The 16,489-nt window shown below is 41.4% G+C and overlaps 1 protein-coding gene across 2 annotated transcripts in view; it reads left to right on the forward strand.

Moving 5' to 3' along the window:
• Positions 1-16,489, forward strand: part of zbtb16a (zinc finger and BTB domain containing 16a) — a 168,422-nt gene that overhangs the window by 131,369 nt on the left and 20,564 nt on the right. For both annotated transcript variants that reach the window (XM_074611908.1, XM_074611909.1), the window contains exon 5: positions 12,889-13,059. In XM_074611908.1, the coding sequence (XP_074468009.1) occupies positions 12,889-13,059 (171 nt within the window). The remainder of the gene's footprint in view (positions 1-12,888; positions 13,060-16,489) is intronic.

Consider the following 16,489-nt stretch of genomic DNA (forward strand, 5'->3'; position numbering starts at 1 on the left):
ACAACTTATATTTTTGCGAATGCAAGTCCACCTCACTGGCCCCTGCTGGCCCCTGCTGGCCCTTTACCAGTTCATCCCAGGCCGGGCCCCTCCTGTTGAAGCGGGGCCCCTCCCCGACCGGCTGAGGAAGAGCAAGCCAGTTGTCATGGCCAGGCTGGCTGAGAGTTAGGGAGGCCAGCTGTAGCACAGGAGCTGTTCCCTCTCATTTCCACTTCATTTATCTCCCCCCCCCCCACCTCCCTCCCTCCATCCATCCATCTATCCCTTCTTCCTCTCTCTTCCTCCCTCTGCCAGTGGACCAGCACTCTCTCCATGCTGAGCTCCACTGTGCCCAGTCAGCTGTGGCAGAGCAAATGGCATCTCTTTGTTTCTTCCCTCAAAGACTCAGTCTAAGTGCAGTCACATGTTTGTTTTTACCCGCTATATTTATACTCATTAAAGCCCTCAGATATTATGGACACTCAAAGCCACCCATTTATATTTGCTTGGCCTTACACTCAGGGGCTGGGTGGCTATAAAAATGATAACTGAAGTCATGCAGGAAGTAAACAGAAGTAAAAGAAACCAAATCACTTCCAGATTTGACCCAGTGTAGAGCAGAGCCAGGTCCAGACAGAGAACTCCCTCTGTTTCCTTTTCCCTCCCTCCCTCCTCTCCTTGGTATGAATCTGCCGTATCTCATTCCCCAGCGCTAATTCCAATTTAATTGCCAGTAGCCCGAAGCCTCCTCAATAGGAGTAACAAATGGTTTGATTCTGTAGACTTCATCAGACTGCATTTTAAATGCGACACAGTAACCCGGTGCGAATGCCAATGAAGCCTGGCGAGTAGCTCCTCTGTTTACTAATTATCCTTTTTCTTACTCCGAGCCACACTGCACAAGTTGTCTGATTAAATCGGATTTGTGGGGATTGGAGGGTGGGGTGGGTGGGTGCTCCGGTGGTGGTGGTGGTGGTGGGTGAGGAGGGGATGTCGGGGGTGATGGTGTTGGTGGGGGTGGATTGGATGGCAAGCAAGGTCCGTCTTTGTAAATGATCCGCAAGTCCACAACAAGAAGGGGCCGGCAGTGCGACTGTAAATCACGATAAAGGGCTTTGCCGGGGTTTGTGGGGTTTCTCACGTTGACATTAATTCCCAGCTTGCATCGTTTATGATCTTTACAGTCAGCATGGCGGTGTGGAAAAAAACAAACACATGCTGGTAAATAAATTCTTCTGACATTTCAGAATTTATATCCACTGCAGTCGTGCAGAGGAAGAAGGGATTGAGCTTCCTTTTTCCTTTTTGAGGTTGTTGAAGGTGAATGGGAGGCATTTTTAAGATCGGAAAAACCTTCCAGGGTTCCAGGTTATAAGAATACAGATTTTTTCTTTCTCTATATACATGTCCTGTATGGCTAACTGAAATGAATTATTGCATTTTAGTTGGTGTATTTTTACAAGCTATATATTTTTCTTGGTGTCGACAAACGCCTTTAAAATGTCTTCTCTCAATACTTCCTGACCCCATCTGAGGCTCGCAGCCTATTTCCCGACACTGAAGACGTAATTCTTTCAAAATAGGTCACAGATATATAGGTTCATTGTTGGAAAAAGCCTCAGTAATTTCCTGAAATGGATGGGAACCGTAGATTTCAGCAAACATTACTCAAACTGGAGTAAATAGTGCATTTGTTGGGGACTTTCCATCTGCAGATTAATACATATTTGATGCTCTGGCGAGTATTTACGGCAGCAGGGAGGTGTTTGTGGAATTGACTCAAAATAAACTACATGAACAGTCCAATAGTTCTTGGACAACAATGGATGTGGCACAGAGGAATCAGCTACTGTATGTCAGGCTTTGGTTGCACAGACAATATTTACCTCTGCCAAGGAGGTTATGTTTTCGGTTCAGTTTGTCTGTTTGTCAGCAGGATTATGGAAAAACTACTGACCCAATTTTCATGAAATTTGGTGGAAGGATGTAGCATGGGCTGAGGAAGAACTCATTAAATTTTGGAGTGGATCCGAATCCCGGGGATGGATTCATGCATTATTTTTCACTTGTGGAAATGACCTTGGTAGAGGTCGTGCCCCTTCTATTTGTTAATAAGATGCATTCAGTGTTGGTTTGGTAATCTCATGATTAAAACTTTTCATAAATACTGAAAAACATTTCCTAATTATGTGTTACTATCTACTGTGTCATAAAATCCTACAGATAGTGAGTAAACACTAAAATAATCTCTGTAATAATGGGAAAATAGCAGCCAAGTGCTCCAGTTGCTACAGTAGGGAGAGAATATGGCACGGCTGTGATGTTGTGCAGATGAGGAAATTTGCACTGCTATAAAGACCTCTCCCTGTCAACTAAATGGCCAGTTGAGCTGCCATATGGTTGTGCTGACATTATCTCTGGGTAATTAATATGGCATCTCGCCTGGCATCTGGTGGCATTAATCTAGCTGGGAGCAGTTCATCTTACAATGTCAGCGCTGCAGCGAGCCCGACGTGAATTATCACTGCCCGATGGTACTGGGAGGCAGCGACGAAACAAAACAAGACACAGCAGGGCAGGGTTTGTTGCATTTCCTTAGTGTAGAGAATAGAGATTGCCTTTTCTTTGATTTCTCTGGGTTTTTTTTCTCCCTGCATGAATAATGTGAGGAGTTATTGGTTCTTTGAGCTAAACCTCATTCAGTAAAGCTCTGAAGTCACTGCTGGATTGATCATAATCAGTGTGCTAATGTCAGTTTTTGGTATAAAACATTCAGTGACTTGTTTTGTTGTGTTTAATTGAACTTACACAGATATAGTACAGCGTGTCCCAGTTCCATATTATTTACTAATACTAAAAAATCCACTCTGAATACCAATGTTGAGTTAGTGTTTACAGATAATACATGTACTGAAAGCAGTGGCCCCCATTCTTTTTGGCTCGTGACCCTTTAAAGCTGTCTACATGTGGTCCCATGGATTCAGAATGTTTATGTAATATGTACAATATGAGAATAAGTGATGCTTTTTCCGAATCATTTATAAGTCATCAAAATCATAAGCCATTAAAAATAAATAAATAAATAATCTATTTTACTATTTTGTTAAAACACTTTCTATGATGCCCATATCTATAATGCATTATAAACATACTTATATTATTAAATTATAATCTGTTTATAGCTCTGTATAATATGGAAAAATCCCATTGGCTTTTTGTCGAGGGAACCAGGGCGATGCTAACTTCCTGGTTGGCCTACAAAAATACATCTTCCCTACAGCACTCTGTTAATATGCATGACTAGAAGTACACATTTGATGCATCGTTGTGTCAGTCGAGTCGTTTTCTCACTGCATGCAGATGTAAAGTTCTCTCTCTGTTACTAAGGCCTCCCTCCTCCTGTTTGATCAATAAATAGTTCTGTGGAGGTGTTCGAAAGTCAATTAGCAGTAGCACAAACATTGCATCTCATTATCGTTCTCATACCATGTTAGCCTGTACACAAACATACGTTGAGGCCAGGCAACTGTTTTGGAAGCACATAAGAGGAACCAGGCTGGAAATGTGAGCTGAGAAAAGAGGATGTAAGTGAGCGCTGTGCACAGTTGGATAACAGGATACTCTGAATGAAATGGTGACCATTTAGCCCAACTCTACATCCTCTCCTGCTCTCCTGAAAGGCCATGAATCAAGCATGATTTCTTAAAATATACAAATATGAGCTAAACGTGCTCCAAAAATGGGGAAACTTTGTGGTGTTGTTCCAAAAATGAAAGATTAGGTAAATGAGAAGAATCTTCAGTAGCAACAGGTTTAAACATCCTCAAGTTCACATGACAAATTGGCAGCTCTTGGTGTGGAAATTTGAGGAAGCAGAGGAGACTTCAGGGCCTGAAATAAATAGTCATAAAAGTAACTTGATCCCTAACTGAAACCAAGATTGTTTGCTTGCCTAAATGGGTCCATTAGCTACAGTTTGCAAACAGGAGACGACTCGCCCAGGTTGTGTGGAGTGATGTAATTCGGATGCAATGCATGTTATGTAAACTACTTTAACAGTATGCCTGCATGTTCCTCATTTCTGCATCTGTGTTGGCAGTCCTCCTGCTGCTGTTAGCACCATGTGGTCGCTTTACTGCACACTCAATCCAAATGTGCACGAGTTGTACAGAATTAAATGATAAAAATGGTTTTACATGTGCTTTTTGACCATCTTTCAAAAACAAATTGGTTCTGTAGATCATCTGCTGAAGCAACCATTGGAACATGCTGTGTGTTTCGATGGATAAGAGTCGGCAAATCTTAAACTATTTTCGTCATAGTATAATGAGAAAATCCCCATTGCTGTGGAAAGCAATAAATTAGCAGAAATCAGTCTTAGAACAAGTAGAACTCTGTCACTTTTGCCAGCAATTAGTCAGAGAAATTAGTTCCCGTGACCGCACCAGGTATTTTTAGTGTTCTCCTGGGAAGACATTATTCAAAATGAAACCCTGTAGCTCCGTCTGATACTTTCAGGATCATAGTGACCATCTGGAAAGATTCCACATTGACCCTCTTGAACCCGGATTATCCTCTTTAATTTGTCCCTTAGCTTGCTTTAAAGTTGTAAAAATAAATGTTTTCCATGCTCTATGGCAACGTTACTGTGCGTCCATGTTTGCTCTGTGAGAGCAGTTGTTGTTGGACATGATCAGGGTGCATTTAAGTACAAGATTGTTTTATTAACTGGATCCCCATTAGCTGATGCCTTGGCGATCGCTACTCTTCCACAGAAATTACGAGACATAATACATGACATAAAACATACGGTTAAAATGAAGGGTGTCACAATTCGTTTTGATTTTCGATTTAGACTATGGAGTCTTGATTCGTAAAGATCAACAGATCATTGGTTTTATACCCTGACAACTGTCATTTACACTTTCCTATTCTCCTTTAAAAAGAGAACTGAGCTCCCTTTTTATTTAGAAAGTGTTCATAAATTAGACTACAACAGTCTACCAAATAAAACGCTGCATCTTTTCAATACCTGTATCCGTGTGACCGACTTCAGTACATCATCATTACGAAAACAAAACAGAAATCCTTCTGCAAAAATAGTGCAGTCAGATACTTAAATGTATAGTATCAGTACAGACAATATATATTTGGTCATTGCATTCATAACTTCTTCAAAGACGGATCAGAGGCTACAAATACAATAAAGTTCCAGTCACATGGTCGTTGGCATTAGATGGGCTTTTAATCGTTTTTAAAATTTGTTATGTGTATAAGTTATGTTAGGAGGTAGTGAGTGTGTTTGAGGAGGTTTGTTCTTGGGGTTGCAGGTATCAGTGGTGTCTGATTCAATACTACATTTCTGAAAACATGCGTAGGCTATTGTGGAGTTTAATTTCAACTGAGGACCAGGATAGGCGAGTGTGCATTATGTGCTATATTTGCCGTTGACCAAATGACTGGACAGTAATGCAGGTGACAAAAGACTAAGGACTGTTAATACATGACAGATTATAGAGGATGTTAAATTAGTGGAGCACTTTCTAGCCATTGCTACGCCCCTTCCCATTTTAGTCACAATGCCGTCAGTGTGCTCAGACCACGACAACTGTCCATTCAACAAGGTGGTTGTGGAGTTGAAGGTAAAACTGTATGGTGAATGGACTGATAGCTTCCTGCAGTGTTACAGGCAGCAACAGTTTCCCAACAGGGGGTTCTGCTATAGCCAGCGGTACGCCAGACTACAGTGTGGAGTCCTGCGTGTCAGGGACGTACCCTAACATTTCATCGGGGACCTTTTCCGATCCATACCAGAGTAAATTACAGAAGGCGTTTATTTGTTCGCTCATGACCAGATCCATTTCTCCGGTGACACCCCATGGAGGCGGAGGTACAAAAAAAAAAAAGGTGCGCGGCGACCTTTTCAGAACGCCTGTGACCTGATGTGTGATGAAGCCTGATTGCAGATTCGAGTAACAACAAACACTTGCCGTCTAGACGGAGTTAAAGAGCAGCAAGAGCGTCACCTCGGCTCTCTCACACCTTCCTCTGCCGACACGGCCGCGACTGTTGTGACTGGTGTTTGTGGTGACTGGCAGTTAAATGGTGGCAGCTAGCGGAGCCGAGAATGGAGGCTGTTGTGACTGGAGGTTGAAGCCTGTGTTTGCTGGTGGCAAAGCACGAATATAGTCCAAGGCAAGATGGTAACGAAATGGTCTAGTTTTCACTCAGTGCTACATGTGAAGCACCTTTTCTCACCAAAAAATGAAATTAAATGTCTGACGCATATTTTTTAGCACAACCTGAATAAGTAGAAATAGGAACCATCTGTTACGGGGACCATTTTGCTACTAGAGAGGTCACTTAAACATAACATGAATCATTTCTTTTCACAAAAATAATCTTAAACCACTTAGTATGTCTTTTCAAGAGCTTTCACGTTGAACGCTTGTAAGTGGACCTTGAATTATGGATTTTTTTTTTTGGTAAATTACTCTTTCCAGGTCAGGAATGAACACTCGCGCTCAAGATGAATCGCGTTTATGAGAGATGAAACGCGCATTAGTTCATTCCAATCAAACTTTATTTGTATAGCACCTTTCATACAGGTTAGTGTGGTTCAAAGTACTTCACAGATGACTGACAAGCAGAAAATAAGAAAGAACAAGTCAGTCAAACAATTCAGCAATTTAACAATTTGAAAACTTGAGACCAATGCACGTGAGACAATAAAGTGATAAAAATGTAATGAAATATAATTAAAAGCTATAATAACAGTAATAGTAGTAACAATAAATAAACGAATGAATAAAAAATACATTCATAAAAAAACAATAAAATATAATAAAATTATACAATTAAATTCAACAGAATAAGGTATTAAAATAACAGTATATATAATAAATTATACAAATTAAATACAATAAAATCAGGGATTAATAAAGTAATAATAAAAGAGTAAAATTATACAACTAAAATACAATAAAATAAGTTATTATTAAAATAACAATAAAATTATACAACTTAAATACAATTAAATAATTTATTATTAAAATAACAATAAAATAGATACAATATAAAACTTAAATACAATAAAATATGCTATTAATAAAATAACAATAAAATAGAATACAATAAAATTGTACTACTTAAATACAATAACATAAGTGACTAAAATAATGTAAAAAGAAATAGTCCATAAAACATCTTAATCAAAGGCCTGGCTAAATAGGTAAATACATTTACGTTTAAAGATAAGCAGCACTTGAATGCATCATAAATCATGTTGTGGTGACTTTGGGATCATGTTCCTGTTATTAGGCGTCACACTGAGATCGACCTGAGACACCTACAATGAATGTGGGTGTTTTAGGATACAGAAACCTACATTCAGTCACCCTCTCTATAGATAAACTATAGCTTATTATAGATTGCTATTGACAAGAGCATGCAGTAACAGAGGTTGGGGGCTGTGGTAATGGCCTGTGATTGAACACCTTGTGCTGAGGTCCCGCTGCTCTCTGCCTCATTAACTCTGGCAGGTCCTCCGTTCAGCACGCTGCATTGCAGGCCACAGCCGGGACGCATTTCACTGTCTCTGTCTCCACTATACAGTCCAAGAAACACCAGCCTTCCAGGAGGGATTGGAAGCGGGATTGTGAGGACTTTGACGCTCATCCTGAGACATGTCTTTGAGCTGTTAAAGTCAAATATTAAGCTTGATAGTGCTGCGTTCACAAAACACTTGGTAAATTCTGAGAAATGTTGCTTTTCACAACAAGAAGCATACAGTAGACTGTAGAAAAACAGGCATTTAGAGCCTGTGAGTGGCATCACCTTGTGAGTCAGTTGACCGAAATCACCGAATCCACGTTGTTTCTCTTTAAGCCTTAATATCCTTTTTAATGGAGCGCCCATTTTTCATGGCGTAGCGGCTTCGCCCCAAGATAAAAATAGTTAAACTTTTATGGTATGTGTCCACAGGGGTGTTTTTTTATCGCGAGGGATCACCCCGCTTCGCAGCATTGGAACGCTTGATGGGCTGCCACGAGACACAAGACACCTGATTGGCTTTCCCTCGTGGGCTGCTGCTCCCAGCTTTCAAACCATAACCAACATCGCGGCTCGTTTGGAAGCTTTCTTCTTTTATTTCACGAAAATAGTTCACCGAAAAGTGTTACTTTGTGTGTGTGAACACAGTGTGTCTTTATTTTGGATCGACATCGGTTAGTTTAAAAGGTTCTCGGGAGTTTCCAGAGGCGGCGAGTCGTGTCGGCATGTCGTGTCGAAATAAGGAGCAGGTGACTCCGCAACTTCATCATCATCATCATGGAAGCACGCAGGTTTTGGTTGCTTAGTAACGGCAGGTGCGACAGCAATGTAACCTCCCAATCATCTTGAATAAAAGAATTAAAGCAACACGGCACATTTTCCACGTTCCACAACATGTGAACGACCCCTTACGCAAGTTTGAGACCATTAATTGAGATCTCATAGGACTTTTTTGTAGAGGTAGACAGGTGTTTGGTTTCCCTGCTGCACATCAGAGTCAGTAAAAGTGCCTACCTCGATGGCCAGCCTCTACCCCATTTCTCTGCTCCGTGCCCATCCGGCCACTGTCACCTCCCATCGGGGAGTATTCCTCTCCATTACCGGCCTCTGTCCATCCTCCACTTAAATAACAGCAGCCCTGCCACTCCAGGCCCATTAAGAGACTGCCGGCACTGCCGCGGCCACACACACACACACACAAACAGCCACAAGCTGCCCGGGCCTTTATAAATAGATGGCGGGAGAAGGAGAGAGATGCTGGTTAGGGGAGGTAAATTATTCCAAAACAGCCAAACAGGACTGAGACTAAGAACCCCCCACCACTCCGGCTCCTCCAGCTCCTCCTTTCAGGTGTCACTTTGGGCTGACTCAATTTTACACTGTAATGGACCTCCTGGGTCAACTACTTTTCTCCCACCTCTCCTTCCTGTTTTATCTCCCCACTGCTCTCTTCATCTATCAGCGGCCGACAACACCTTTACACATTATTCCCTGCACTGACTGTATAGTTTGTACCACTTAATTCTGTCTAATCAGGGTTCACTTTACTACAAACTGTGGTTTGCAGTTTGCAAGAAGGGGAAATGATAGCGAACAACAAGTAGCTTTCCCACATAGACTATTGAAAAGCATGGGTGGATGGATTTCAGTATTATGAAAGGATGTCTCAAAGCCTGTGTTTACACTAACAATCGATTTAAATATTTAATCGCACGATTGTCTATAGTTAATCACGATTAATCGCACAGTTTTTATCCGTTCAAAATGTACCTTAACCCTCTGAGACCCACAATAGACCAGTTATCTTTAGGGGGTCTTTAGGGGGAGATAGAAGGTCAGCAGTAGATGTCACATAGAAGTGGTGTACATCATCTGAAAGCTGGGAACCTGAAGATTAATTTGAGATGCAGCTCAGCACTGTGTGTCAAGTTATTCTAGTCATAAATCAGAAATAAACATGAACTAAGTAATTAATTAATTAATTATTTGTAATTCAAGACTGTTAGGGACCACAGAAATGCAGAAATATTCAAATACACCATTTTTAGAATAGGCAAAAATAACACATTTATACTGCATGTGATTATCATTTAGTGGGCATGTCTGTAAAGGGGAGACTCGTGGGTACCCATAGAACCCATTTTCATTCACATATCTTGAAGTCAGAGGTCAAAGGGACTCCTTTGAAAATGGACATGTTAGTGTTTCCTCACCAAAACATGATCGCAACTTTCGTTAATGTGTTAAAGAAATTAGTGGCGTAAAAACAAATTTGTGTTAAGGCGTTATCATCACGTTAACTTTGATAGCTCTATAGTTCACACATACAGATCTTGTCTCTCACACGTCTGGAGCTTGCAGGCGTGTTTGCGTTAAGCATACCCAGCTTCATGTGACCTTATGTTAGTGCATGACGCAGTTCATTAGCCGAGCAACATGATTTAATGCATGTTTTTCTTATTCAAGTCCTTATAGTTGGCAGTGAGAGTACTCATCATAGACCCTTCTTGAAGCATCCGGTTCTTTGATTGCTGAATAAGATGCATGTCCTGTCCAATTCAATGATGCTATTATCTGCTGGATAGGCTATGGATTGAGGTATAGCTGGATTTTTTTTCCTGCCAGTAATGAGGTGCAGGATCGAGGCATAGGGCTAAAAGAGCTCTCAAGCCATGCAGTTATTGTAAATGTTTTAGGTCTTCTGTCTTTCTCACATCAGCGTATACATCTCAGTGGTTTGGTAGTGAGTTCAAGGGCTTTCTGAATGGCAGCGCTGCCATAAATAGCATCTCTAAAGAGCTCAACAAGTAGAGGCTGAATCGTAGATGTCGTAATTTTTTTGAGTGCATGTGTTTAGAAATTAGCCTGTTTAAATGTGCATCAGTTCCTATAGTTACTTATTACCTTTGTTCTCTACCGGTACACTTTTATCTGTGTACACTGACTCTCTTAACTGTCTCGTGTTGCTTTGACGACAGCGACTGTCGGACTTCTTTTAAAGTTGACACACGCTTTTTCGACACATATAGTACGACATTGAGCGTAATGTGACTCGCCACTGTAACTGACTTCAAAGTAGAAGTCTTTTTTCATGCGGTGCTTCTGCTCTTTGTTCACCAGCTCTGTTTTTCTGTGTGTGTGTGTGTGTAGGTTTCATATTTCCACCACGTCCACGCCTTAGCCTCGACCTTTAGGTCAGAGGTCTGATAACCTTTTACATTCCTAGACCTTTTTTTTCTTCCTCTAAGTCTCCATCTCTGACCAAAGTCCTCCCCTCCTCCCTCGCCGTCTCTTTACCTAACACTCAGGCCATTCTCACTCTCTACCTCCCCACAAAACAACAACCATAACGGCGTGTGACTTTACGTCTTTAATGTGACCGTGAATTATTTGGTGCGAAGTGGCCCGAAGGTGCTTATGGTAGTCCACAAAGCTAAGACACACAATGGACTAAGGGAGAGGGAGAGAGAGTAGAGAGAGAGTAGAAGTGAATAGAAGTGAATAGGAGGCATGCCTGTCAATCAAAGCCACTTAAGTACCTGGAGTCCTAGAGGGATTCCGGCAGCCATCGACCCCAGTCAATAGCCTCTTCATTGATAGAAGCAGAGAGGAGGAGGAGGAGAGACGGGCGAGGGAAATACAACTCAGGAGAAAACTAGCTAAGTAACATGTATGAACTAGTTTGCATTATTGAATCTGCATCCAGTCACTGGAAGAAAATCGCAACCGCTGCAGCTTCCTTGCCCGTCATTTTCACAAGTTTGAACTAGGTTGGTGGCCCTTCCCCTTCCGCTACAAAGAAAAGATGGTGACCGTTGAGGGTGAGAAGTGTCCAGCGTTCCTCACTTTTGAGTGCAACATCTGGGTATTTAAAGTACACTGCATTTTGCCATAATTCTACAGTGTGAACGTGCTTATGCACTAAAAACAGTAAGTGTAAGTACAGAAGTATGCAAATTAAGACACAGTCTTTACCCACCGCCATTTCGTCGAGAGTGCCCGATTGGTTCTGTGCATGTGCAACTCTCAACAGAGATGAGAAGGAAGTGAGATGACTCAAGTTTAGTTTATTTATAGAGCACATTTAAAAACAGTAAAAGTTGACCTTTTTTTTAACACTTGCCCAATCGGGCAGTTGCTAGATTTACTAGCCCGACGTGGCATTTTATATACCCTGGGCAAGCGGGCAAGCCTTAGGCATTGTCCTGAGAGTGGAGCTGGAGGAAACTCCACGGCTTATGCTCAAGAGTTTATCTGCCCGATAGAATGTAACATTTTGTGTGCAAAAGTGTGAAATCTGCCCTGACAGTGAGCCTAGAGAGAAGGTCAATGGGTCACCAACATATTAGGAATCCTCCTCACCTGCAGGGCTGACAGATTAGTACCTCAGGCTCTCAGTCATGAGTGTTCAACACGGATCTAATGAAAGCTCTTCACTCCTGCAGACACAGCTGCTTTCTCTGCTGTACAACAGAAAATGAAACACAGAGAGAGAGCTTTAGTCGGAAAGGGAAGGTTTGTCAATATTTATTTCTCTCCCCTACATGCACCAAAATTAGATTGTTTTTTTTCCCCTCTTGGTTTGTACATCTACTACAAACTGAATCTCTTATCTCTACCTGCGATCCTGCAGCTCTTCTCTCTTCTTCCTCCTATCATCATCCTCCAGCGCTGCGTCTTCCCTCCATCCCCGTTCTTCGGCGCGTAGAAGCAGCCGAGACAGTGATTGATCTGGCGTGGAGGCTGTCGTGGGCCCTCCTCCTCCTCCAGTGGTTATGAACATGAGGCGGGCTGCTCTTCATAGATTTTTAAATTAGTGTCAGCTTTGCCCCAAAGATGTGTTATTGACTGATGAAATAGAAACTGAGCTCCAAACACTCAGTCCTTCCCCAGAGTTTTCCCCAGCCTGGTAATTGAAAAAGTGTGAAGGGAGTGTGTTCAAGGGAGCGTGCAGCTGTGTGTGTCTGTTCCCGTGTTTGTGATTTTATGTGTTTGTGTGCTTGCAACTGTGCGCTCTTTATCTCTGCTAGAGAAAAATGCACAGTGCTCGCTGGAGTCAAGATTCGATTGAAGTATTGCATAGGAGATCTTTATCTTCTACACAGCCGCCCTGAAACACGACTTCTGTGTGCACCTTTAATCCTATAAATACAGTTTGCTTCATGTGAGCCTATGAAGGCGAAGTTTGTAAACTGTAACGTGTCTGAGCCCACGACATCACACCTGAGCTGTTACACATATCCTGTGTCTTTTTGTGTGTTTTGTTTGAGCAAAGCTGGCCGTGGTCGTCGTACAATGTAATTAAATGAAATCATTCCCTCACGACTAACCCTACCTGTTGTGTGTTTTGCCCTGCAGGGTCAGACATGGCCATCTTCTGCCTGCTCTGCGGGAAGCGTTTCCAGACCCAGCCGGCTCTGCAGCAGCACATGGAGGTCCACGCCGGCGTTCGCAGCTACATTTGCAGCGAATGCAACCGGACTTTCCCCAGCCATACTGCACTCAAGCGTCACCTACGCTCACACACAGGTCAGTGGAAGCACTCACTAACCATCTTCACTACGACAGCGGTGAGGCCTAAAGTTCATCGGTGGTATAAACGGAAGCATCGGCGTCCTATTCATTTTCAGCATGTTCTGGGGAATCCCTTGACCCTCCCACACCAGGTGGGATGTGTAATCCCTCTGGTGTACTGTGGGTCAGCTCCCATTTCTAACCTAACATATCTGAACGAGCCTCTGGGAGACATCATTATCGGGTGTCCACACCACCACACCTAGCTCCCATGAGGGTGCAGTTCTTGTTTTACACTTCTTATGGAGTCTGAGCTTCTCTCCCTCTGGAGGAAACTTACGGCAGCCTCTCGTATCCACAATCGAGTGTCACTCACTGTCCAGAGTTTAGACCATAGCTGAGGGTTGGAGGCAGACTGACTCAGCTCCCTCAAAACCATGATAATCCCATAAAATATTGCAACCCAGTCTCACTCCTAACAAATACCGCCGATTAGGAAGCGCCTCTTTGCATCAAAAAGCGAGGCACAGAGACACGAAAGAACACACCATGAAAAAATTTGAAGAATCTCCTGTGTTTTTCCTCTTGACTTGGCGTGCTTTCCTCACTTTCGTTTCTCTTCTCGTGCACTGATTCGTTTAAGCTGAACAGCCAATCAGAGTGATTTCTCTCACCGACGAGCTCCGCCGCCGATTCAACATGCTGTTTCGGACGAAAAGCCTCTGAAATGGGCAGACTAGAGCCGACTACTTAGTTAGGTCTTGGAAAAACATCATGATGGGCTTAAAATAGGTAGATAAACTAAGTAAAATATTTACAGAAACAACGTAACAGAAGTAAGGAAAGTTATGTTAAGTGTCACAAACGACACTTAACATAACAACGTAACTTCAAAATAACTCAACAACACTTTTGGACACAAAGTCTCCTGAGTTTGTTGGTCTCATACAACAAGCAATCTCTCTCGCTTTTTATTCTACGTCACTAGCTCTGAGCGTAGCATATTTACATGAATGCGTTTACATTGCAGTCAGTACAGACTTCATGGCGTACAAATGACACGCCAAAAGCGATAGCGGCGTTGTTATTGCATGCAAAATGACATCTTGCTAGCTTCAACCACACCTACTAATAATTCATTCCTCCCGGTCCAACCTGATTTACATCAGCGCCTCAGGTGCACCAGTGCAATGCTGCCGCAGCATCTCTGGTCAGGGGAATTACTCAACTCTGTTGGTCGCGCTGAAATAAGACTTTGCAGCGAACTTGCATCACCATTTGTGTCTGGTCTGCCCCCTTTTATTCTCCAAAGAACACACTCGAGTTTATTCTGTTTCTACCACTAATAGAGCACAGACAACCACGTCGAGAGGATTCATTGTGACATCAAGGATCTGTAATAAAAACCAGAGTGCCATTATAAAGATTTCACTCCTGTAATTTTTAATCATTGAAACTATTTGAAAAGAGTTAGAGCATTAATGTCTGAGTGGAGTATTAGTAGATGAGCCACTCCAGGGTTTTTGGTAGAATTTCAGGAGGAAATCAGCTTTAAATTATGCTGTAAATATTTCTGAAATGACCTTTACCCAATGAATAGAGACAGTCTCAATAATATCACATGTTATTATTATTATATTGCATAATAGCAAGATTACCATCTGCCCCAGAGCAAAGCCCCAGGTTCAGCGTGTGGCGGTAGGATTTTGGTATAATGATTAATTTTAGCTTTGTTTGGGTATATGGGAATATGTTCCACTAATACACAATATCAGCTGACATGATAAAGAGCTTAAGGTGTGACCTGCTTTATTACCTGATAATGTGTTGAAGAGGGTCAGTTACACTACAGTGATATAACATCTTAAAAGCACGTGTTTATTGCATGTAAAAAACACATTCACATGTGGAACACCACAAAAAAACCTTGCATATGCACCTTTTTGGGGGGGTATTTCAGATGTGATAAATTCACATGGGAACCTGTGTTTGTAATGTGACATTTCACATGTGAAAGTCACATTTCGGAGGAACCTCTAATTCAAAGTGTTTGATTTGATGTGAGTTTTATTAGGAATTTAAAAACATCAAAACTCAAAAGAGTATCATGACACAAAAACGAATCGCAGAGGATATCACTTACAAGCAGTACTAAAAACTAGGGCTTTCAATTGATTAAAATAGTTAATCGTGATTAATCGCAAATGAATCACATTTTTTATCTGTTCAAAATGTACCTTAAAGGGAGATTTGTAGTATTCGATACTCAAATATGCTGCTTTATGCAAATGTATTTATATATTTATTATTGAAAATCAATTAACAACACAAAACAATGACAGATATTGTCCAGAAACCCTCACAGGTACTGCATTTAGCATAAAAAATATGCTCAAATCATAACATGGCAAACTGCAGCCCAACAGGCAACAACAGCTGTCAGTGTGTTAGTGTGCTGACTTGACTATGACTTGCCCCAAACTGCATGTGATTATCATAAAGTGGGCATGTCTGTAAAGGGGAGACTTGTGACAGTTTTCCCTCGCAAAATTTAGCGCAAGTTTGGAGCGTTATTTAGCCTACTTCTTTACAAGTTAGTATGACATGGTTGGTGCCAATGTATTCTTTAGATTTTTTAGTTCCATATGATACCAGTATCTTCACTCTAGCTTTAAAACTGAGCCCGCTACAACCTACAAATTGCAAGTTGCTTTAATGCGTTAAAGAAATTAGTGGCGTTAAAACTAATTTAAAAACACCTTATTATTGCATTAACTTTGACAGCCCTAGTAATATAATAAGTAAAACGTTTTTCAGTTATTTGACATGTGGTAAATTCAACATGAAATGGGCACATGTGATAGTTCACATGTGAAAATAACATTTCTAAGAAACCTCTCGTAAAATTAAGTTTTTTTCTGATTTTCTTATGTAAATATCTAACTAGTCACACAGAAAGCCTTAAATCTTAGTTATGCTTTTCTTTTTTTATACAAATGTTGAGCTCAAATGTTCATATTAATTCTCACTTTTATGCAGAAATATATTTATTTTTCATGTAAATTTATTTGGGCTTTCACATAGAAAAGATTTGTTGTCATATTACCACCTCCCACCCCGGTGTGTTTAGGTAATAAAACCATAAAAAAAACAGTGAGCCAGACACAGTAAATACAAAAACAACCGCAAAACTCTTACTCTCTGGCCCATGACAAGGATTGTCATGGATAAATATAGCTTACAGTATAATACAAAGTCATGTTTTATTTTAGGAGATGGGAGTGAACTCTGTTATCCCTCCTCAGTTACACTGCTCCTTTAGCTCAGCTGAATAAACAGCATTAATTCAGGTCAAAGCAAAATGAATTCTGCAGCAGTCAGACGCAGCTTATTTGCAGAGAGTATTTTTTCGTTGTTGTTGTTGTTGATTTTTCTCCAGTCCACT

Source organism: Sebastes fasciatus, chromosome 16, assembly GCF_043250625.1.
Source record: "Sebastes fasciatus isolate fSebFas1 chromosome 16, fSebFas1.pri, whole genome shotgun sequence".
Taxonomy (NCBI): domain Eukaryota; kingdom Metazoa; phylum Chordata; class Actinopteri; order Perciformes; family Sebastidae; genus Sebastes; species Sebastes fasciatus.